Source organism: Coptis chinensis, unplaced genomic scaffold (genome assembly GCF_015680905.1).
Source record: "Coptis chinensis isolate HL-2020 unplaced genomic scaffold, ASM1568090v1 utg1343_pilon_pilon, whole genome shotgun sequence".
Classification (NCBI taxonomy): domain Eukaryota; kingdom Viridiplantae; phylum Streptophyta; class Magnoliopsida; order Ranunculales; family Ranunculaceae; genus Coptis; species Coptis chinensis.
The window spans coordinates 19,443-42,337 of NW_028238100.1; the positions used below are offsets into that span (position 1 = coordinate 19,443).

General features: G+C 35.8%; 2 protein-coding genes and 2 long non-coding RNA genes across 4 annotated transcripts; 3 read left to right on the top strand and 1 right to left on the bottom strand.

Moving 5' to 3' along the window:
- Positions 1-14,688: 14,688 nt before the first annotated feature.
- On the bottom strand, positions 14,689-16,523 carry LOC147474088 (phosphopantothenoylcysteine decarboxylase HAL3b-like). The gene is made up of 2 exons (XM_086586641.1): positions 15,838-16,523; positions 14,689-15,216 (listed from the first exon to the last, which is right to left on the bottom strand). Exons 1-2 carry the CDS (start codon positions 16,186-16,188, stop codon positions 15,187-15,189), a joined length of 381 nt encoding a protein of 126 aa, XP_086442767.1. The 5' UTR covers positions 16,189-16,523; the 3' UTR covers positions 14,689-15,186.
- A 127-nt stretch (positions 16,524-16,650) lies between these two features.
- LOC147474089 (uncharacterized) lies at positions 16,651-17,926 on the top strand. Its single transcript, XR_015210110.1, has 2 exons — positions 16,651-16,801; positions 16,995-17,926. It is a non-coding gene; the product is annotated as an uncharacterized LOC147474089 (long non-coding RNA).
- A 318-nt stretch (positions 17,927-18,244) lies between these two features.
- LOC147474090 (F-box protein CPR1-like) lies at positions 18,245-19,822 on the top strand. Its single transcript, XM_086586642.1, has one exon. The coding sequence runs from the start codon at positions 18,511-18,513 to the stop codon at positions 19,711-19,713; it is 1,203 nt and encodes a 400-aa protein (XP_086442768.1). The 5' UTR covers positions 18,245-18,510; the 3' UTR covers positions 19,714-19,822.
- A 182-nt stretch (positions 19,823-20,004) lies between these two features.
- LOC147474091 (uncharacterized) lies at positions 20,005-22,468 on the top strand. Its single transcript, XR_015210113.1, has 6 exons — positions 20,005-20,472; positions 20,603-20,660; positions 20,752-20,974; positions 21,058-21,173; positions 21,291-21,351; positions 21,919-22,468. It is a non-coding gene; the product is annotated as an uncharacterized LOC147474091 (long non-coding RNA).
- The last annotated feature ends 427 nt before the right edge of the window (positions 22,469-22,895 follow it).

The window sequence follows — 22,895 nt, forward strand, 5'->3', positions numbered from 1 at the left end:
ACACACACAAAAATCGTTAATACAGCATGTGGGTTGTAATACATCAGTTTTCTGATGAATTTTGAATTAATAAAAAAATAAATAAAAATAAAAATATAGAACTGAATTCTTTGTCCTAAAAATTATACTTTAAATTCCATATTAAAAAAGCCACTCAAAAACCGTTGATACATCACATGTGTTGTAAATACAATAGATTCCTAAAAAAAAATATGAAAAAAGAAAACTGAATTCTAATATATTTTATGTTGCGAAGATTTATTTTCAGAAACTTGTGGATCTTTATAGAAGTTATTATTGCTTTTCAGAATTGTCTCTATTTGGACTTGAGGCTTGTAATTTTCTAAGTTAGTTATATACAAGAATTTGCTCACATTAATGGTCCTTGACGAAGAATTTGTGTTGCTTATAGTTCCCTTTGAATTATTTTTTGTTCAGAGATGGCAACTTTCCTTCGATTCCCGTTGAATTGGAAGTTTGGAAACAAGTTTTAGTGTAAGATTTATTTAAGTACTTTGTCTTCTTTATTTGGCTAAGTTGTTCACATTGGATTATCGCCCAATGTAGAAATCATATTTCTTTTAAATGTTCTGAAAAAAAAAAAAAAAAAAAAAAAAACATTTTTCAATTATTCGAAGAGAATATACTACAAAAAAAAAAAAAGTTCCATTAACTCGTTTAGCTTTTACAGTATACCATCCGGAGCAACCTTTCATAAGGATCCACTTTTTATAGTGGCAGATGAATTTCTTGGATCGTTTTGATGCCACGTGTAATTATAACTCATGGGAATTCTATCGAAGTTGCCACGTGTATAGCTTTGTTGTGATCTTGAGAGGGCAGATGACAATGTTTTAATGAGGATATTGCACTATGTGGTGTGTGAGGAATGGATATCCGAAGTAATTGATTTTGTAGTACTGAGTTAAATGGAGATCGAAAAAGAGATGTTAACTTTCCTTCGATTCCCGTTTAAATGGAAGTTTGGAAACAAGTTTTACTGTAAGATTTATTTAAGTACTTTGTCTTCTTTATTTTGCTAAGTTATTCACATAGGATTATCGTCAAATATAGAAATCATATTTCTTTTAAATGTTCTGGAGAAAAAAAATAACAACAACAACAACATTCAATTATTCGAAGAGAATATACTAACAAAAAAAAAAAACGAAGTTTCAGAACTCGTTCAGCTTTGAGAGTATACCATTCGGAGCAAACTTTCCTAAGGATCCACGTATGATAGAGGCAGATCAATGTCTTGGATCGTTTTGGTGCCACGTGTAACTATAACTCGGGGGAATTCTCTCAAAGGTGCCACATGTATAGCTTTTGTATGATTTTGAGAAGGCAGATTGCAATGATTGAACGAGGAAATTGTAGTCTATGTTGTGTGAGGAATGGACATTCGAAGTAATGGATTTTGTAGTACTGACTTAAACGGATATCGAAGAAGAGATGGTGACTTTCCTTCAATTCCCGTTGGATTGGAAGTTTGGAAACAAGTTTTACTGTCAGTTTTATTTAAGTATTTTGTCTTATTTATTTGGCTAAGTTGTTCACATAGGACTATCTTTTAATGTAGAAATCGTATTTCTTTTTCATGTTCTGGAAAAAAAACATTTTCCTTTATTCGTAGAGAATATACTACAAAATATATATATATATATATATATATATATATATATATATATATATTCATTAATTCGAATAGTGTATACAACAACAAAAAAAAAAAAAAAAAAAAAAAAATTCTATTCGAATAGTATATACTACAAAAAAAAAAAATGAAGTTCCATGAACTCGCTCAGCTTTCAGAGTATACCATTCGAAGCAACCTTTCATAAGGATCCGCGTTTGATAGAGGCAGATGAATGGCTTGGATCGTTTTGATGCCACGTGTAATTATAACTCAAGGGAATTCTCTCGAAAGTGCCACGTGTATAGCAATGTGTTGATCCTGAGAGGGTAGATGGCAATGTTTGAACGATGATATTGCACTCTGTGGTGTGTGAGGAATGGACATCCGAAGTAATTGATTTTGTAGTACTGAGTTAAACGGAGATCGAAGAAGAGATGGCGACTTTCCTTCGATTCCCGTTGAATTGGAAGTTTGAAAACAAGTTTTACTGTAAGATTTAATTGAGTACTTTGTCTTCTATATTAGGCTAAGTTGTTCACATTGGATTATCGCCCAATGTAGAAATCATATTTCTGTTAAATGTTCAGGAAAAAAAAACAACAACAACATTTTCAATTATTAGAAGGGAATATACTACAAAAAAAAAAAAAAAAAATTCCATTAACTCGTTTAGCTTTTAGAGTACACCATTCGGAGCAACCTTTCATAAGGATCCACGTTTGATAGAGGCAGACGAATGGCTTGGATTGTTTTGATGCCACGTGTAATTATAACTCATGGGAATTCTCTCGAGGGTGCCACATGTATAGCTTTGTTGTGATCTTGAGAGGGCAGATGACAATGTTAGAACTAGGATTTTGCACTCTGTGGTGTGTGAGGAATGGACGTACGAAGTAATTGATTTTGTTGTATAGAGTTAAACGGAGATCGAAGAAGAGATGGCGACTTTCCTTCGATTCCGAAAAAATTGGAAGTTTGGAAACAAGTTTTACTTAAGCACTTTGTATTCTTTATTTGGCTAAGTTGTTCACATTGGATTATTGTCCAATGTAGAAATCCAATTTCTTTTAAATGTTCTTGAAAAAAAAAACAACATTTTCAATTATTCGAAGAGAATATACTACAAAAAAAAAACGTTGTTCCATGAACTCGTTCAGCTTTGAGAGTATACCATTCGGAGCAACCTTTCATAACGATCCACGTATGATAGAGGCAGATCAATGTCTTGGATCGTTTTGATGCCACGTGTAACTATAACTCAAGAGAATTCTCTCAAAGGTGCCACGTGTATAGCTATTGTATGATTTTGAGAAGGCAGATTGCAATGATTGAACAAGGATATTTTAGTCTATGGTGTGTGAGGAATGGACATCCGAAGTAATTGATTTTGTTGTACTGACTTAAACGGAGATCGAAGAAGGGATGACAACTTTCCTTCAATTCCCGTTGAATTGGATGTTTGGAAACAAGTTTTACTGTAAGATTTATTTAAGTACTTTGTCTTCTTTATTTGGCTAAGTTGTTCACATAGGATTATCGCCCAATGTAGAAATCATATTTCTTTTAAATGTTCTAAATTGAGGTGGGAGAAGCAGCTAATAGAGCAGCGGCAGGGAAAATTTAGAAACACGAGGAAGCTTGTAGAGCTAACCAGCATTGTTTCATTCCGTTCAGTTTTGACACTTTTGGTTTCTTGGCACAACAAATGGTTGAAATTTCGCTTTAAAAGATTGCAGAAAATTATGGACGAAAAAATGACAACCGGTTCTAACGAGTTTGTCTTTAGGAGGATAGGATTTGCTATTCGTGAAAAGGACTTTGCATCCGACACTTGTTGCACGTTTGTCCTAATTATTTGTAAAATTCGTTATCATTATCAATAAAATTTCCACTTAAAAAAAAAAAAAAAAAAAACGAAGTTACATGACCTTGCTCAGCTTTCAGAGTATACCATTCGGAGCAACCTTAAAGTTGTTTGGCTTATTTCAAAACCCTGGCTTAGTTGTGTGAGTTTTGCAGTCATGTATATAATATCATTGTTCTAGCGAAGCTTCAGTTTTGATAGCTCAACGTGCATTGTAATTGAGGCAATCTATGAACTTGAGTAAGTAGTATAATAAGTGAGGCAATCAATGTTGTCGCATGCAGATAGAGAAGGTTTGTGCACGTTTCTTATGGAATGGTGTAGAACTTAAGAAATGTCATCATCAGGCCAGCATATCTACCATTTGCAAGACAAAGGAGGAAGGGGGTTTGGGTATTATGAATATGTCACTTTGGAATAGAGGGGCATACTGTGGTCTTGTGTATAGAATAGTAGCTAAGGAAGAAAGTGTTTGGGTTGAATGGGTCTGGAATAATTTGTTGCATAATAAGTTTTTCTGGACAATGGAAGTCCCAAATGACTGTGATTGGTCATGGAGGAGTATCTTGAAGAGCAGGGATGAGGTAAAGAAGTTTGTCATATACTGACATCCATGGCGAATCGGTGATTCTATTCTTTATGGCACGATATTTGGTGCCAGTCGAGTCCTCTCATTCACAACCCGCATGCAGTTGCTGAGATTCAATTGCCGCTGGATGCAAAGGTTAGCCAGTTGATCAGGGAGAGAAAATGGAGCAACACAGTAGAGGACTTGAATAACACTGCACTCAGAGAAGACATCTTGAATACTCCCATTAACTCTCATCTGATGGTGGATAGAGTTATATGGAAGCCAAATCCTAATGGGAAGTTCTCGCCGCCTTTGGATGATATAAAGTTCTAATCTCCGGTCGTCCTCGAAAAGATGGCAGAGAATGGTATGGGGTAAGTTAGTATTGCCAAGGCACTCGTTCACATGTTGGCAGCTGTTTTCTAATAGCCTACCGACTCAGGATAGGCTTGTGCAAAAGAAGATCATCAGCCACTCGTCTTGCTGCTTGTGCAACCAAAGTCGAGAATATTCAAACCATTTATTCTTTGAATGCAGCTACTCCAAGGAAATTATGAGAGGTATCAAATCTGTCTTGGGCATTGAGTCTGATACAAGGTCCTCCAATAGGGAGTGGTCATCACTTCTGAGAGTATGTAGAAAGGGGGATAAGACAGGCGATGTTTATTCAGCACTCATATGTGCTTCAGTGGATGCAATATGGAAGGAGAGAAACGCAAGAAGGTTCAAAAATATTGCAAAGCTTTGCGGCGTGGTGTTGAGTAGAACACTCGTGAGAAATGAGAGTGTATCTACAAACTCGGATCGATGAACTTTTCGAAACACCGAGAACAGAAGTTTGTGCCGACGATCGGTATCAGTGCAGTTCAAAACAAAAGTAAGTAAATGGAACCCGGTGGAACCCCCGACCGAACAAAGGTATAAATTGAATCTTTGATGGGGCGTTAACGATCTAGGCACGTGGACATGGAGGCGTGATGAAAGATGGGCTTGGGAACATGATTGAAGCTTACTTTCGAGTGGTCCGGGGATGAAATCGGTAATATTTCAAGAACTCAAGGCCATTGAGTTAGGATCGATCGGATGTCGGTCGAAAGTATACAAGATATTGAAGTGGAATCGGACTCACTATGGGCAACACGATACTTGCTAATGTGGTGGATAGCCCTTGGTAATTGTTTGGACATAGTCCTGCATATCAAAGAATTAGCTAATTCTTTTGCATTTTGTTCTTTTGCTCATGTTTATAGAGAGTGTAACAAACCAAATGGATTGGCTTCTTTGGGTTAACCATCTCTAATTGTAATAGTTGTACTTTTCAAGGTCCCCCGGCTTAAGTCGAGAACTATATAGATTAGTAGAGGATGATGCAATAGGAACATTGTATGAGCGTCTTTGAGATTAATGCAGGTGGGGGTCTGCCTAACCCTAGCTTATTTTATTAAAAAAAAAAGTGAGAGCATAATTAAGGATTGTATATATTGAATTTTATCAAAGCCATGTAACTTCGCATTGTTGGTGACATCTCACGCACTCTTGAAAGGCTTCCTTCTAATTCACATATTTGATTTTTTTGGTAGACCAGAATACTTGATTCATTCTCACCACATCAAGAAGAAACATGTTAATATAATGTTTGGCAGTTGTTTATTTAGTTTAATTATTGATATAGTTGGTAACTTATTGTGTGAACAAAAACGTGTAGTATACTTTTATTATGTTGTTAGGGTCTCCGTAGATACAAGTTAGTGTTGGTAGCTATCGACTTGAGAAGTTGAGAGACACGGGGCTTAAAACCAATAACTAGAATAAAAGGATTTGACTTATCCTAATTTTACTACTATTTTTTTTTTTTTATTTTCTTTGATCAATTTAAATAATATTTCATAAATAACTTCAATAGCACATCATGCCTTCGATAATACCTACAGTGTAAATATTGAACATGCAAGTTTTGAATATAGGCCACACATACAACAACGTATAGTACCACTTCAAAATAAAATGTCTACAAATTCCCACATAGCCTACACATTTGAAAATATTTGGGTGTACCAAGATTAATACCACAAACAACATAATAAACACCTCATAACAAACCGTGTCGTAGGCACAGATAATACCTAGTCTATATAACAAAGAAGGGAGGAGTGGGACGACAAATTCCACCTCATGAGGTGATATTTGGTCATGCCACCCCCTCACCATAGCCACTAGATTGTTTTCCTGGGGTGAATTAACAAGTTTTTTGGGGTGAGTTTTAAAAAAAATCTCACCTCACCCACCCCAGCAAACAATAGCGCAGACTGTTTTTGGACTGAACTTTTATGGGTTGTTGGGCTATGGAAACATGAGTAGAGGGGGGCCTGGATGTCGGCGCCATCTATCTGTCGTCTCATGCGTCGCGCGGCGCGGATGTCGTCGGGGGCACCGGCGCCGATCGATATGTGTGTCGTACTCTGGAAACATGAGTAGGGGGATGTGCGTCGGGGGCACCGCGAAGCACGTATGACATGCGTCTTGCCGGGGAGGCGGATCTCGAGGGCGCCGAAGGTGCGCATATCTATGTCGCATACACCGGTAGCCAAAGCCGCGCGATCTATGATGATGTATGGGGATGATCGCGATCAAAATCCGAAGGCACACATATCTATGCCGTACGGGAGGCGGATGCACGTTGGGGGCGCCGAACCGTATCTGTGCCATACGGTACTGGCAAATACTAGTAAAACCACAAAATAGTACAGATAATTAGACATATCAATATAAGGAGCAAGTTACCAAAAAAAAAAGCAGGAGCAAGTCTATGCGGATCACGAGTAAAGAAGGTGGTCCTTGATGTTTTCCTAATATTGTCGCAAAATAGCTTCAGGATGTCCGCTGTCCCCGCCCCTAAACCAGTCAACCACCATGTGGAGGGAATCCAGTAGTAAATGCGCCAAAGTATGGTGCCAATGTTTTGAGTTTCCACGCTTTTGCACGAGTTTCCAATAACTTTAGGTTCATGTTCTCGCTTCGAAGGAAGACATCAAACGTGTTATTCATTTATCAAACTGTCAAGTATGTGAACAAATAAGCGATCCACAATGTCCATCACCTCAGAATAGTGTTCCATAATCCTCATTACAACATCATCAAGATCAGTAAAGTCACAAAGATGGCTATGAGTATCTGAATCCTCTGCTCTATAAACAGGGCCAATCTCAAAAACACGATTAGGAGAACGCAATCACGCATTAACATTTGCTTGTGAAGCTGAGCCGATTGTTCAAGGCATGCAAGCTGGTCTTTGTAGTCAAGCCTATAAACAGCTGATAACAACTTAGGTGTCCGATTACACAAAATTCTTGACGTTTCTGGAATTGCCTAAATTAAACCTCACCGATCGAGGTTAGTACAAATTGCTACATTAGCAGGTGTACTCCGTAGTTTGACGACTGTCCTGGTTGACCCGAACAAATCTTTCAGTATGTAAGGTATAAGTTTGAAGGTTGGGTTATACTGAAAGTTCAAAGGAGTATAAAGTGGTTAGAATCAGTTCTAGAAGTTACACTAGGGTCTGCAAGCTCTTTCGTACTGAAGTCGCAGCCTGCTCACTACGCAGCAATTCATGGAGAAAGATATCAGACATTCAGAATATGGATTTTAAATCGGTGCTCTTCATTGGAATGTAGAAAGACGAGAGATTGTAGAAAGATTATTGCATTTGACATTGAAAGAGAAAATTTCCATGAGGTTCCACGTACAGCCTGACCGTAATGATGAGATTATATATGATTTTCAGGTTGGCGTTGCTTACTTTGTTATACTGAAGTTGGTTTTTCGAGTATGGCCGACGAGGGATTATGGTTTGAAGGAGTCTTGGACGAAAATGTTTATCATTCGAGATAGCTACTGGAACTGGATTGATCGTTATCGTAAGCACCTATGTCTTCGCCTTGTGCTTGATCAAATAAGATGAATATCTAATCCTATATTCTTACCATTTGCTAGTGGTATTTATTCGCATAACTTCAAAGACAAAAGCTTCAAGACGGTTTACGATCTTGAACCTAATTTTTAGAAACACCCTACACGAAACTTGGCCCTAATTTAAATTTAGCAACTCCCTACACGGAGAGCCTAAGCTAGCTTGTTACACTTGGTGTTAACAACGAAGCTGCATGGAAAATATGGGAAAGAACATGCAGCAGTAATGTCTCATACGATAGATGTATCATTAGAATCTTTGCTTTCTTTGAGTACCAAGATCGTTAGGATTTGGCCGACCTTGCTATGTGGGCATTAGCAAATTCTTTAGTAGTGCATAATTCAAAAATTGCTCTTCCTCAGTTCCTCTATTGAATTTATTAAGTTGTAGTTTTGTGCCAGTCATGTAGTCATTTTCTTTCCAATTTCTTAAGATCGATGGAGTTTATTAGTCTCACATGATCACATCGGTAGGAAAGCTATCCCATATCATTGCGATAAAGTAATGATCTATCACATATATACTGGTAACCAGATAACACCACCTTAAGGATCAAGCATTAACCTTCACTCTGATACACGTTGTAGCAATCCACCCATACTGTCATGCTAAAATTGACCATTTGACCTAACAGCCAACCAAGTCCAAAAGACCTTCATGAGTGGAGGATTTTCTTCAGAATGAAAGGCTCTTCACAACTTTTCTCAACAGATTCCTTCCAACGCATATGACTAATAAACCCACAATATTATCTCCACAAAACAGAATATTATCTCCACCCTGAGCAATGCAAATTCGCAATAGTATGATTTATGAGATAGATTACTTTTACAACTCAACTAGGCCGGACATATATATATATAGTGACAGTTGGCCAGAGTAACCATATTAAAGGACTGAAGAGGTATTCATCAAGACACTCCAAAGCTGACAACCAGGAGCTGACATATTCATCAAGACACTCCAAAACACATTAGCTTGCATGTAGCAGCTAATACAATTTATCTAGTTATTTTCATAAGTGAAATCATTTAATTGGGCTTCCATGAACCCTAAACCTCAACCCTCTTTTTCCATGAAATTAGGAATATATATGTGAACACATTTGGTGTGGTTTTTATTACAATTTCTGTATTGAGAACATTCAAGCGAAATAATTCCAAAGAAAATTACTAAACTTTGTTATTACAAAATTAGAAATGCACGTGAACTTTTATTACAAAATCTGTATGAGTGCCAAATAATCCCACAGAAACCTACTACCAACTGGCATACCCCCACTAGTAGTTGTAATTAGGATTACCTCCCCATTATAACCTAAATTAGTGATTCCCCCCTAAATTAACAGTTAAACACAGTCAAATAATTTTTTCCGTCCTTTGACCAATTAAAGCACATTATATACTCTTTTAGGGGCCATTTGTTTTTGCCTCTTATAAGACCTTGAGGGCTTATAACCTCTTAGAATAAGATGTGGCTCCAATCCCTTTTGGACATTTTTTGTTTGTTTTTCCCTCTTTATATATACAAATGATTCTATTTTCTATCTCTATTTTTACTCTTATATATAGAGATGAATCAAAAAAAATCCTTATATATATCATAGAAAAATAATGATAGAGAGTAAAATATGTTGAAATCTCTTTTAATTTTCTACTTTATTGACTTTATACTACTTTTTAAAAAAATTGGACTCAAACATAAGATGTGGCCATGATTTTGGACATTTTTTTGACTTGTTTTTCTCTTATAAGAGGCATTTCAAATATCTTATAAGATGTTCCAAATAAATCCAAAATTAGATCTACTTCAATTCTATAAGTCTTATAACTTGAAAAAAATGACTCAAACATCCCCACCCATATACCACCATCATTTCTCTCTCTTTTCATTTTCATTATCTTATCTTCTATCAATACTCCACCCACCTACCACCGCCACCATTAAAACCACCACCACCACCATCACTACAACCGTGCTATTAAGACCAATATCATCACCTTCACTACCACCACCACCACCGTACCACCACTACCATCATATTATTAAGACTATCACCACCACCACCACCACCGTGTTATTAAGACATCAACCATTTCTACTACTACCACCACCACCGTGCTATTAAGACCGATATCATCACCTCCACTACCACTACCACCGTACTATTAAGATCACTACCACCACCGCCAATTAAGGTAGTTTCCTAAAATCAATATTCTAATTATCAAAATTGATTTGAAATCGAAAATCAAACTATACGCTTGTTTCAAATTAATCTATTCAAGTTAAATGTGATGTAAAGTAGGGTTATATTTGTCAAATAACCATCTATAAGATGTCATGTATTTGTTTTTTCTATTTTTACAAGTGCTTATAAGAGGAACTTAAAATGAAAAACAAACCACTTTATAAGACCATCTTATAAGACCCTCTTATAACATATGGTCTTATAAGACCCTCTTATAACTTAAGCCAAAAAAATAAATAGCCTCTTACTCTTCTATATTTATTTATTTTTTATTATTTTATGGGCCCCACAAAACAAAAAAAATGAAGTGGGGATTAGTGTTTGTGGGACCCATATTTTTTAAGAGAATATTTTTTTTATTATGATGGGTCCCACATGTAAAAAAATTAATTTTAAAAAGAAAAACCATTTGTTTTAAAAAAAATCTTGTAGCCCCACAAAACTTTTTTTTTTTTTTATTGGTGAGCCCCACTTATTTTTAGTCTTGTTTTTTAAAGTGAATAAAAAATAATAAAAAATAAAATGAGAACTTAGTGTTTGTGGGATCCACATTTTTTTTATTTTTCATTATGATGGGGCCCACAAGAAAAAAAATCAATCTTAAAGAGAAAAATCAAAATTTATTTTTATTTTCATGTGGTCCCACAAAACTAAAAAATATTTTTTTCTACTGTGAGCCCCACTTATTTTTAATTATCTTGTTTTTTAATTATTTTAGTTTTTCAGTTTTATTAACTTATTAAAAAAATCGATAACATTTGTTTTTATGGGGCCCATATAATAATAATAATAAAATAAATATGGGAGAGTAAAATGGTATAAATATAATTTCATGTGTTTTGACTTGTCAAAAGACATAAATGTTAGTTGACTGTGTTTAACCGTTAATTTGTGGGGGAATCACTAATTTAGGTTATAGGGGGGGGTTATTAATTACAAAATTTGAAAATGACAAATCCCAAAAATATATATTCAAAACAAAACGTGTTATATATTCAAAATCACACTTCATTCGTTCTCTTGTCTCGTTTTGAACATTAGGGCGCCTCTTTCTCTTCCTTCACAACGTGAGATTCCTCATCTACCTTTCTTCGTTGGTTTCTCATATCATCTAGAAGACTGCTTTCACCACCACTCTCAGATTCCTTATCTCTTCTTCTTTTCACATATCAGTTTCGACTGGTAAACGACCAAACTCTAAGAGGATTGGTGGTTTTCGAGCCTGAACAGGTTGTCGGGGATTACCGATACATTCTTCTAAGTCTTGGACCCCAGTACCCGGAAGCTTTTGGAAGTTTACACACTCACCCTTTTAGATTATACGCCTAAAGATACAAATAAACATTTTCAACCTTTATAAATTTCTCCCAATATGCAGTGCTGAGAAAAGTTTTTAGATTACCGGCCAATTGGTTAAGCTTAGTGAGAAATTGGTGCCTATTTAGTTGACTTAATCTGCCAATTCAAAGACTTTCGGGGAATGGGTATGTAATCATTTGGGGTTTACTGAAGTAGTCACACCCCGATGCAATACATGCTCGCACAAGCTGTATCGGGTATATTCCTTACCTTTGAACAACGAGTTGTTTTCAAAGTCTTTAAAGCTGAATTTCTGGCAGTATGTAGCATCTAATTTAAAGATTATTTGAAAAAAAATAATCATATAATTTTTTTTTTTTTTTTTTCAGAAAGTCTAAACAATAAAGATCAACAAAATTATACATTATTTCAATTCACAAAACTAGAGTGTGTTGACTACTAAAAATTTAATATGGACTAACAAAGTTAATTACTTAAGTCATTAATTGATACTACTATGTCTATATATATCTACATAATCTAGTCCACAAGTCTACAATAATTCAACAAATTATTAACTTCCTATAATATTATATATAAGTCTATATAACCCTACTATCATATAGAGAAAACTATAAAAGATTAACATTGAAAGTAAAAAATTACCTTAGTTTTTTTTTTTTTTTTTTTTTTTTTTTTTTTTAAGTGAAAATTTTATTGATAATGATAATGAGTTTTACATATAATTAGGACAAACGTGTAACAAGCTGCGTCGCAAGTCCTTTTTGAATTTGTTTTTTTTTTTGTTTTTTTTTTTTTTGGTTGAGGTTTGACGTTTGTTTAAGAATTGATAGTGAAATAAAAGGAGGGAGAGTTTACGGGTTTGTTATGGGTAATTAGAATTATACAAATTGACCAGTTGGGCTTTGGGCCTTTGACTATTTGTTTTAGTCTTATTAACTCATCAAACATTCAAATTCACATTTGTCTATCTTTAATGGTTTTGGACTCAAAATAAATGATAAATAATAATTTTGTAAGGGCAAAAAGAGAAGTAAAAAAAATGTTGGTTTATTGGAATGTTTTTTTATTAGTTTTTTTTTTTTTTTTTTTTTTTTTTTCATATATTACAATGTGAAAATTTTTTTGGCAATTTTATTCCTTTATTCTTAGGTGTGCGACTACCCCCACACGCACTCCCTATATCCATCTATGACCTCGATCACAACTATATGTGGGTTATATTCCCTTATAATTTGTGTTAATGTACTCACCATCCAGTTGTACCTCCGAACCTTTTCAAGTGTGTCATCACTCTTATATAGGTAACAGCCCATTAAACACCATTATTGGAGTCATATTATTTACAATTAGCTCCTCAATCTTCGTTTGTAATCTCTGGCGGAGTAACTCTTTAGTTAATGGTGGGTAATGGCATTAAGCCACTTTGATCATAAACAAACCCATTAGCGTCAACTGCAATGACTTTTCCACCAAACTTGGAACAGTGCCGACCCTTAGGAAAAGCGACGCCACACTATTATTATCGGCACAAATTAAAACAGTAAACTTTCTAATAAAGAGGTCAATTAGTTGCCCACTTATTTAAGACAAAAAATAAACAATATTTAAAAATAAACACACCATTTCAATTAATCTCTCAATCCCGGAAAACCCAAATCCTAAAATCTTTGGCAATACTTATCGTTACAAACAATTTAAAACAAAAAACAAAAAATATTAAACCAACTCATAATTAAAAAACCCAAACTTTTATCTATATCTAAAAAAACATATAAAACTGTCAAGTAGTAGAGAACGAAACATGTATGAAGAGCTAGTTGTTGGATATGAGGATGAAGATGATGATCTCTTAGAGAATGAGACTGAGTTCTTTACGGATGCTACTCACAAACTATTGTTTTGCATAAGAGCTCATCAAGGTATGTTCGCCTTCTAAAGATCAACATCAATGGACTATTGTAAAACCAAAAAGAAAAAAAAAGAATACAAGAAGCGTTCTTCAGAGAAAAGAGCCTCTTAAAAAAAAAAGATGAAAATCTTGAACTACACTAAAGAGTTTTGGGATGATACTTTGGGACTCACTTAAAAGGTTTTTTGCAACTATGAGAAGCTTAGGAAGGATCATCCTAAGATTGTTAAAGAAATCATGACTAGGAAGTAGGACTACTATCTCTACTTTCTTAGGCTCGATCAGAATGACTATGATGTTATCTCTCATGTATGTTAGGCTTGAAGCTTGTCGGTATAGTATGGTTGTGTTCCTTCTTTTAATGATCTAACTCTTAGGGAGACTTGTAAATTTAACAGGTAGGGGTCTGCACTTTGAACCCAAATTTTATTTTTCAAAAAAAAACCCAAACTTTTATCTATATCTAAAAAAACATATAAAACTCCTATCTGAAATAACAAAATCACTCACAAATCACGTCACTCACTCGCACTTTTTTGGATTATATTGAATAACAAAAGTTTAAAAAAAAAATGATAATATTATAACACATATAGGGCCATATTCTATTGTCTTAGGCCACCAAAATGTTAGGACATACTGACTCAGAAAGTTGGGTGTCTTTCACCAGGCCATTTTCTCCAAGAAACCTCTACAAATTATCAATCTAAACAATAATGATTATGAGAAAATTTGATGGGGATTTAAATGGGGAAGAGTTAGCCGAGAGAGTGAGAAAGAGAGAGATGGAGTGGGTAGGACGTGTATGTTCCGTGTTTACAAAGGGTTCCCATTTCAAGGTAAAAGGCCCAGGTAGTCATCTCAATACTCAAGCACGGCCCAAATTGTGCTGTTTACAAGTTGTGGCTGTATGCCCAAAACTTGAATGCAATTTTTGGCCTTAGTACATTTTGGAAGTAGCTGAAAATGATCTCCATGGTAATCTGTCTCCCAAGAACACAGTCATTACTTTCAAGTGTAAATCCATTTTTACGGTCTCTAATTGTTTATGTAGTGTGTCTACTTAGGATCAATGTGATGGGAGGACAGTAGGACACGAAATTGATTGACCGGCTTTAGTAAAGCTTAGTCCACAACAGTCAAGTTCAAATAACAAGATAATTGGAGTCTCAGGAATAAATAAGATAATGAAGATAATGTTTTACAACATATTAACGTTACATTGAGAAATGAAACAGGGGATTGGAGCCCAAGAATGAAATCTGTAATGCAATTTTTGCCATGTTTAAAGCCAATACACAACAGCTCTTGTAAGTATAGAACGCTAAAAATCATTTGTGATTATGCTGCAACAAGGCCAACAAGTGATACTACATTACTACTTATTATGCTACTAAATACCATTCCCATTACCAGCAAACTGGGCTGGAGACTTGATTGAAAGCATCACGGTAGAGAAGATTTGAGACGGTTCAGCCATTGCACCATTTCCGTAGTCTCCACAAGCCAATGTCTTTGTGATGGGAGGTATTAGAGTAATACCTAGTCCACTAATTGAATCAAGATGTTGTGCAGTAAAAGGATTGCTCCACATAAACGTGTTCATAGCAGGGGCAACGAAGAGTGGCTTATCAAAGTCCCATGCTCGAACAATGCATGTCAGAAGGTTATCACACAATCCCCAGCAATCTAGATGAGAACACAATATCAAAAGTCAGACAGAAACCTAAAGGAAACTAGAGCAAGAAGATCATTTATATAATACAAAGGTCACTGGAGAAATAAACTTCAAAAGAACTGTAACATCTTCATTATCCTTTATTTTCCTTTTTATCTTCTTTGTTATTGTGAAAGTTACTTCAACTTATCCAGTTCAGCTTATAGCTTGGTACTCTACCATTAAGAATCACACTCCTTTTTGCCTCCCTTCATTTTCAATAATATTCCAGGTGAAACTGAACAAATCACATGTACGTAAGATAAATAACAAAATCTAGACATGCATTAGGTAGGAACACGTATTACATCACCTTACAATCCGAAATCATTAAAGTTGAACTAACGAAAGATTGATATTTAATCAAACTACAAAGACCTTAAGGTTCTTAAATCTACAAAATTCACAATTTTCATCCAATTGATAGATTTCGTGATTCCAACGTAAGTTATTGTCACTAATGCATTGTTATCAATCAAAACATCTAACATTTCTATATCTTCCCTCAACCTATCTTCTGCAGTTTCCATTACCATTTAGCCCACTAGTTCCCTAAACTAAATTTACCATCTACTATGTCAGAGAGACAATACCTTGCCCAGAGTATTTGCAGAAAGCGGTGCAATGACCATGACATCAGCCCATTTACGAAGCTCAATATGAAGCACACTATCTCCAATTTTCTTCCAACTGAACCATTCATCCTCATCAGTGTAAAGAACAACATCCCTAGGAAGAGATGTTTTGTCAATGAAATGTAGAGAAGACGACGTGGCAACGGCTTTAACTTCTGCCCATTCCGAAAAACTATGGCACAAATTCCCAAACTTAATAGCAGCTACACTTCCACTAGCTGCTAGCAGAATACGAGGTTTTCTCGGTGCTGTAACATTCTCTGTCTCTGTCTGCTCTTTTTCCAACTTAACTGCCTCTGAATATGCCATATTACCTAATCTTGATTGCTTTTCTATATTGCTTTAACTGAATATTAAAAAATCTTGAATCCTCCCCCAAATGTTTCAGACATTGATTACAACAACAAATTTCGGCTTTAACGAAATGAAATATCACTGATTAATATAAAGATATGGATCTTACCTTTTTAAGTAGCAGAAGAAATCACGTCTTGTGTAAGTGGTTATCTATATTTTGAGTAATGAGAAAGAAAGAAAAGGCCTTTTTGTTTATATGGAACTTTTGGAGGTTGGCGCAACAAGACTCGTTCAGTTATTCATGTGTTGTCTCTATTTTTCTTTTCATTTTTCCTTTTAGCTTTTCCAGACATCCCCAAGTAACGAATACTTTTAAGTTTTTAGTATTTTTCATAGTTCATAAAGCAACTTGTATTTTGGTGAATTATTTGTTAGCTTGAAGTTTGCTATCTTACCCATAATTATTTATTGAGCTTTCTCATGGTTTTTTCCTGCCCTTGCCTGTATTCCACTTGGCTTGCGTCATAACAGTAATGGTGGTTTCCTTGTATAGACATCCTTATGAGCACTCATGTATAAGAAACTGGACGTGCAAAAGAAGCCCGAATGGCCGCTTCACTTTCAGGTTGTAGTTTGTCTAAGTCATATTCAATATGCTTTAGAATGCAAAAGAATTCTGATTGTGTGGTGTAGTAGATGTAGACTTCTAACATTGGTTTAATTTTCGACTTTGTTGATCATGAGCATTTATTTTAAAAATTTATACCAATCTGTTTAAACTTTAAGGAAATAAAGTACCAAGTGATTCTATCTTTCAGGCTAGGGAACTAGGTAGGATGAAGAAGGGCCGTTGTGCTTGTGGTGACTTGCTGAAGGTATCTTTTTTAAGCTTTTTCTTAGTCATTTGAAAATACTCTTGTTTAGTCTATAGTTTGAAAGTTGCATTTGTTAATCTGTTTTACTCAAACAAGAATCTTTTAAGCAATAAATCTAAACCTGGTTGAAAGAATGGTGTTCGCCACGCCATTGTAGGACACAGTGTAAAGAATAGTTTGACTTTTGTTTTTAATTTTAGAGTAGCAATTTCTCAAAACTTTGATGTGGCAACTGGGGATGGGGGTAATGCTGGACACAATGATGAGGAATTAGTGATTCTAGATGAAGAAGTTGGAGATGAAGGGGCAGAGAATATAGAGGAAGAGTCAAGTCAGCCTCCAAGTCCACATCCTAATGCCAATGATGGTGATAGTTCACAAGCTGGTGAAAGCATTGTAGCTGGTGATACTTCACAACGTGGGAGTCGGCACATTACTACCCCTCCTTTAGTGAAGCGCAAGAGGTCTCGTCTTGGTCTTGAGGCCATGCCTCCACCCGCAGATTTCAAGGAGTTGACGGAGGCAGTGCATCAACTAACTAGTGCCTTCAATCCTGTTGAGCCTACCACCTTGTTAGTTGATGCTTTAGAAGAACTTCCTAACATGGAACCTGATCTCTTGTCGAGGGCCCTTGATTTGTTGGGAGAGAATGAGCACTTCCTTAAGCTCTTTTTGGGGATCAGTAATCCTCAGTTGAAGTATGCATGGCTTATTAGAAAACTCCAGCAGTCAGGCAACTAGATCGAGCAGTAGAATGTTGTTTGGGAAGGAGCTTGTTTCACTGACATTTGCATTGAGATATTCAATCTGTAGGAATTATGTTTATCTTTGACTTGATTGTGTTTCTTTGTTTTAAGGTAAATGTTGAATGTTCATACCTCTTTCGTAGAGCTGTAAGTGTTGGTTATGTTAGCTGTTCTGAACATGTCTGTTTTAGATTTCATGAAGTTCATATTGATTAGTGATTATTCATAGGCTTACGACTAAGGTATTAAAATTGTTCCGTTTTTAAAATACCTTACAGACATTTCAACAGTCAACAGGAGAAGCTCACCAACCATGCTGAATTTGGTGCAGCACCAGCATAATCAACCTGTAGTTGACACTCTCACCACCGGCTTGATCGCCCTTTTCTCATCTCAAGTCAAAGAAGCCTATATATGTAGGTGCGCGAGATGTGCAAATTAGAGATACATCTCTTAATTGAGATTAATCTTTTTAGGGTAAATGGATTGTTTTCAACCCTTTAAGCGGCTAACTAACCCTTGAAATCAAATCGGCATGAGTATTCAGATATTTCAACAGATATGAATTGCCATATTAGCATGGCATATAAGATTTTGCGGAAGGAAGTAAATCATTAATATTATAGCAAGTATCCTAACCAATGTAAAACTGTCTTTTATATTATATTGCTAGTTGCTATAGTTGTGGAAGGAAGTAAATCATTCAACTTGACATGGTTCCCACAAGAGCACAAAGAAGAAGAAAAGAATTGGAGGACATGTACATCCCTGAAATCATCATATCTGACATTCTTTCCAGATTACCAGCCAAGTCTCTTTTACGATTTAAGTGTGTGTGCAAGTCTTGGTACAGTCTCCTTAACCATCCTGTTTTTATTAATTTGCATCTTAGTAGATCGATGCGTAGTAATACTAAAACTTGTCTGATTAATCGAGATCATGATCTTGTTTCACTAGAGTTTGACGATGAATCTTCATCGCCATTTAAAAAACCTTGTGCGATTGATCTCCCATTCAAAACTTCCGATTCTGGTCCTGTTATTCTTGGTTCATGTAACGGTATACTTTTAATTCGAGAAGGTAGATTCATCTATAACGCCTTATACCTATGGAATCCATCAACTAAAGAGTACAAAAGGTTACCAGAAACCCTTAATAAATCTTTAAGGGCTGTCCACCCGTGTCGCGTTGTTTACGGATTGGGCTATGATTCATCTTCTGATGATTATAAGGTGATAATGATCTTGTACTACAATTATTCTGGATATCCGGACGATTTCAGTCGTCATTATGAATCCGATGTCCATGTCTATTCCATGCGAAAGAACTCATGCAAGAAGATTCAAGATGTCCCTTATTTTGTTGAATCTCCATTTCCACACGGTGGCAGTGTCACTGGGATATATACAAATGGTGCAATCCACTGGTTAGGGAAGGAACTTCCAAAAATAAAGGGGGCTCGTATAACAGACGATTATTATGACATTTGTTCTTTTGATGTTGCGAATGAGGAGTACAAAAAGGTACCACATCCTAACATTGACATGAAAAATTGTCTGTTGGAGTTGGGGTTATTTAAAGAAAGTCTCTTGATGTTCACAAATTGGTGGGATAATGATAATGTGTTTATTATGAAGGAATACGGCGTGAAGGACTCATGGACACAAATATTTAGCATAAGAGTACCACCATCAGTACATCGTACGTTCCTTACATTCTTTTGTGTTACCAGCAATGGGAAATTTCTACTGTCGTGGGATTGGCAAAGTTTAGCTCTGTATGACCCAAGAAATGGATCGAGTATTTACCTTAAGCGACGTGGTCTTCTGGAAAAAAGGTTGGATTATTACTTTGATACTTACGCTAGCAGCCTTGTGTCACTGAAAGCTAGTTGTTTGGGAGTAGGGACAATGTAAAAGATCAAATATTTGGAGTATCAGGTGTAATCTCATGTTGGAGTCATTCGTTATCTTCCAATGTAGATAGTCACACTATTGAAATGAAATAAATATATTACTTCCCCGATGCTGTTCCGGAATTTCTTCTTGTGCCAGAAAACATATGCTTGTCCCTCATTTGCTCTAACTCTACTTGTTCCTCATTTGCTCTAATCCATGTTTATTTTTTCCTTCAAACTACCACCAAACATGCTTCATTTAAGTTTTATTATAAATTTATAATACTAGTATTAAGTAACACATCAGATATAGAACATGGGCAAAATGCAAATCACAATATTAGATCTTTGGGCATGGCGGTTTCTCAGGTTCTTGTCCACTTCTCTAATAATTTAATACTAAAAAATATTCTTGCATGGAAATCTGTGAACTTCATATTGCTTATTGTTGGCATTCAGATTGTTGTGGGTTTTCTCATATAATGAAAACAACTCCAATGCATGTGGAGAATATAATAATATGAACTTTTGACAATTGAGTAAGAACCCACCAAGAAACTCCAGTGTTTGAGGTACAGAAAGAAGAAAATAAAACTTCTTTTCATGTATCTTTAGTACACTGGAGTGGAAGAGTGTGGAAGAAATGGAGAGCAACCAAATGTTGGTAATGCAAGGGAGGTCTTTAGCTGAAACTCCCACTTGGCCTGTTGCGTCTGTCACCACTTTCATGGTGTTTCTCTGTCTGTTCGTTGAGCGATCCATATATCATTTTGGAAAGGTAATTTATTCAGTTTTTTTGTTCTAGTACTAGAAACTGAGGACTATGACCATTTGAAGATATTCCATTTCGAGAATTTTGTTTTTTGATGTTAGCATTGTTGAATTTTTTTATTCCCATTGTACTGTAGTGGTTGAAGAAGACAAGGAGAAAAGCTCTTCTCGCTTCATTGGAGAAGATCAAGGAAGGTAGATTACTCATCCTTGATTTTATTTTATGTAGATTACTCTTAAGAAGTTTTAGTAGAGAAAGTTGAAACTTGTTTTGCTTGGATTTCAGAGCTGATGTTGCTTGGACTTATATCTTTAATGTTGGGACAATGGGCAAAATGGATTTCTGAGATTTGCATTGATTCTTTTCTTTTCAATAGTCGATTCTATCTCTGTTCAGAGTAGGATTTTGAACATTTCTTTATTTCTAATTCAAAGTTATCTAGTTCAAATCATACGGCTACAACCCTTGCTCCCAAGCATATGCCATCCCATCCCATCTCTGCAGTGAGGTAACTATTAGCTTCCTTCTACTGTAGTTGGTCGTTGATTCAATTAAGCAAGTTTCGCTTGGTTTACTAGTTTCTTCTTGCAGGGTCGCGAACCATTGTTTCCCAAGAAGCTCTGGAACAGCTTCATCGTTTTCTGTTTGTTCTTGGGATTACTCATGTATTGTATAGTTGTGTAGCAGTTGGTCTGGCTATGATTAAGGTACAACTTACATTTCCACATGTAAAGTACTATTTTTTTGTAACTGCATTCACAGGGTCTGTTCCTTTTCTCATATAAAGGATGCTTTGCTTATCATTTTTGTTTATTTGCACTCAGATATATAGCTGGAGGAAATGGGAGAGCCTAGCAAGTGTGATGGCTGAGGAAAGTTTACAAGGTTAGCAATTTAAATAACAAGAAGTCAAGAAAAATAACTGACTTGTAATAGTAATCATGATGGACTAAGTTGGTTTTGCATATTACAAATGACACGCCGATTGCATTCTTTCACCTTAAACACTTTTTAAGGAGTAGTTGATTCGTCACTGAAATAGGCGTAGTGCTTGATGTGGACTAAAAAGCTGACAGCTCTACAGCACAAATCTCTTACTATGAAAGTTTACTGCTTCTTCAATTCATATTGATACTCTCTCTAAAAAAGTGTCACTGGAAACATAATGCTTGGTTTTTAAGTGTAGAAAAGTGGAAGGAGCTTGTTTCACTGACATTTGCATTGAGATATTCAATCTGTAGGAATTATGTTTATCTTGACTTGATTGTGTTTCTTGGTTTTAAGGCAAATGTTGAATGTTCATACCTCTTTGGCAGAGCTGTAAGTGTTGGTTATGTTAGCTGTTCTGAACATGTCTGTTTTGGATTTCATGAAGTTCATATTGATTAGTGATTATTCATAGGCTTACGACTATGGTATTAAAATTGTTCCGTTTTTAAAATACCTTTACAGACATTGCAACAGTCAACAGGAGAAGTTCACCAACCAAGCTGAATTTGGTGCAGCACCAGCATAATCAACCTGTAGTTGACACTCTCACCACCGGCTTGATCCCCCTTTTCTCATCTCAAGTTTGGCCGAAAGTCTTCGCATGTGCCATGGTGTATTGGTGTGGGTCAAAGAAGCCTATATATGTAGCGAACTGATTGTGGGGGTTAAGTGCGCGAGATGTCTTCCATTCAAACTCCAAATTAGAGATACATCTCTTAATTGAGATTAATCTTCTTAGTGATCACTACTGCCGTAATTGGATCCTTTGTTCTAGTGGTTGAGGAATGCTCTTTCAATTCTGATGTTACTACATGTGAATATGTTATTACATTTCCATCTTCAGCAAAACAGAGAAAACTGAAAGGACAAAAAATGACCAACACTTGTCAAAACAAAGAAAAACCGAATGAAAGAGTGAGAGGGAGTTATCAAGTTTTTACGACACGACAAAGACTTGGACCAAAAGGCAAGTCCATTTTTTATGATGATGAAAAATGCAACAGAAATAAAACTCTGTTTCTTACCAGCACAATCCATTCGTCCTAGCTAACTTAACTCCACGTGAGAAAAAACGTTATTGTAAACATCAGCCCACACTTCCTTCCTAGCAAGAAAACTTTGTAGTTGCTAAGCTTTGGTGCATCCATTTATTTCATTATGAAGTCAGAGGAGAACGATTCTTTGATGGATGGTTTCTCAGCTATTTCTTAGACTCGTGTTTTCTGGAATTCATAAACTGAAAGGACAAAAAATGAATAAGTGTAGTCTGTAAAACCATCCATGGACAAGGCAGAAACACAGGGTGGACACGGCCATTACCAATCCGAATGTCGAACAAAGTCATATAACAGAAGAGGGTGAACAAAGGCAATCTAGTTTCAGCTCCTTGCTAAGGATTTTGATGTTGTTGTTTGGCTTGTGGCCGAAGTAATGTGGTG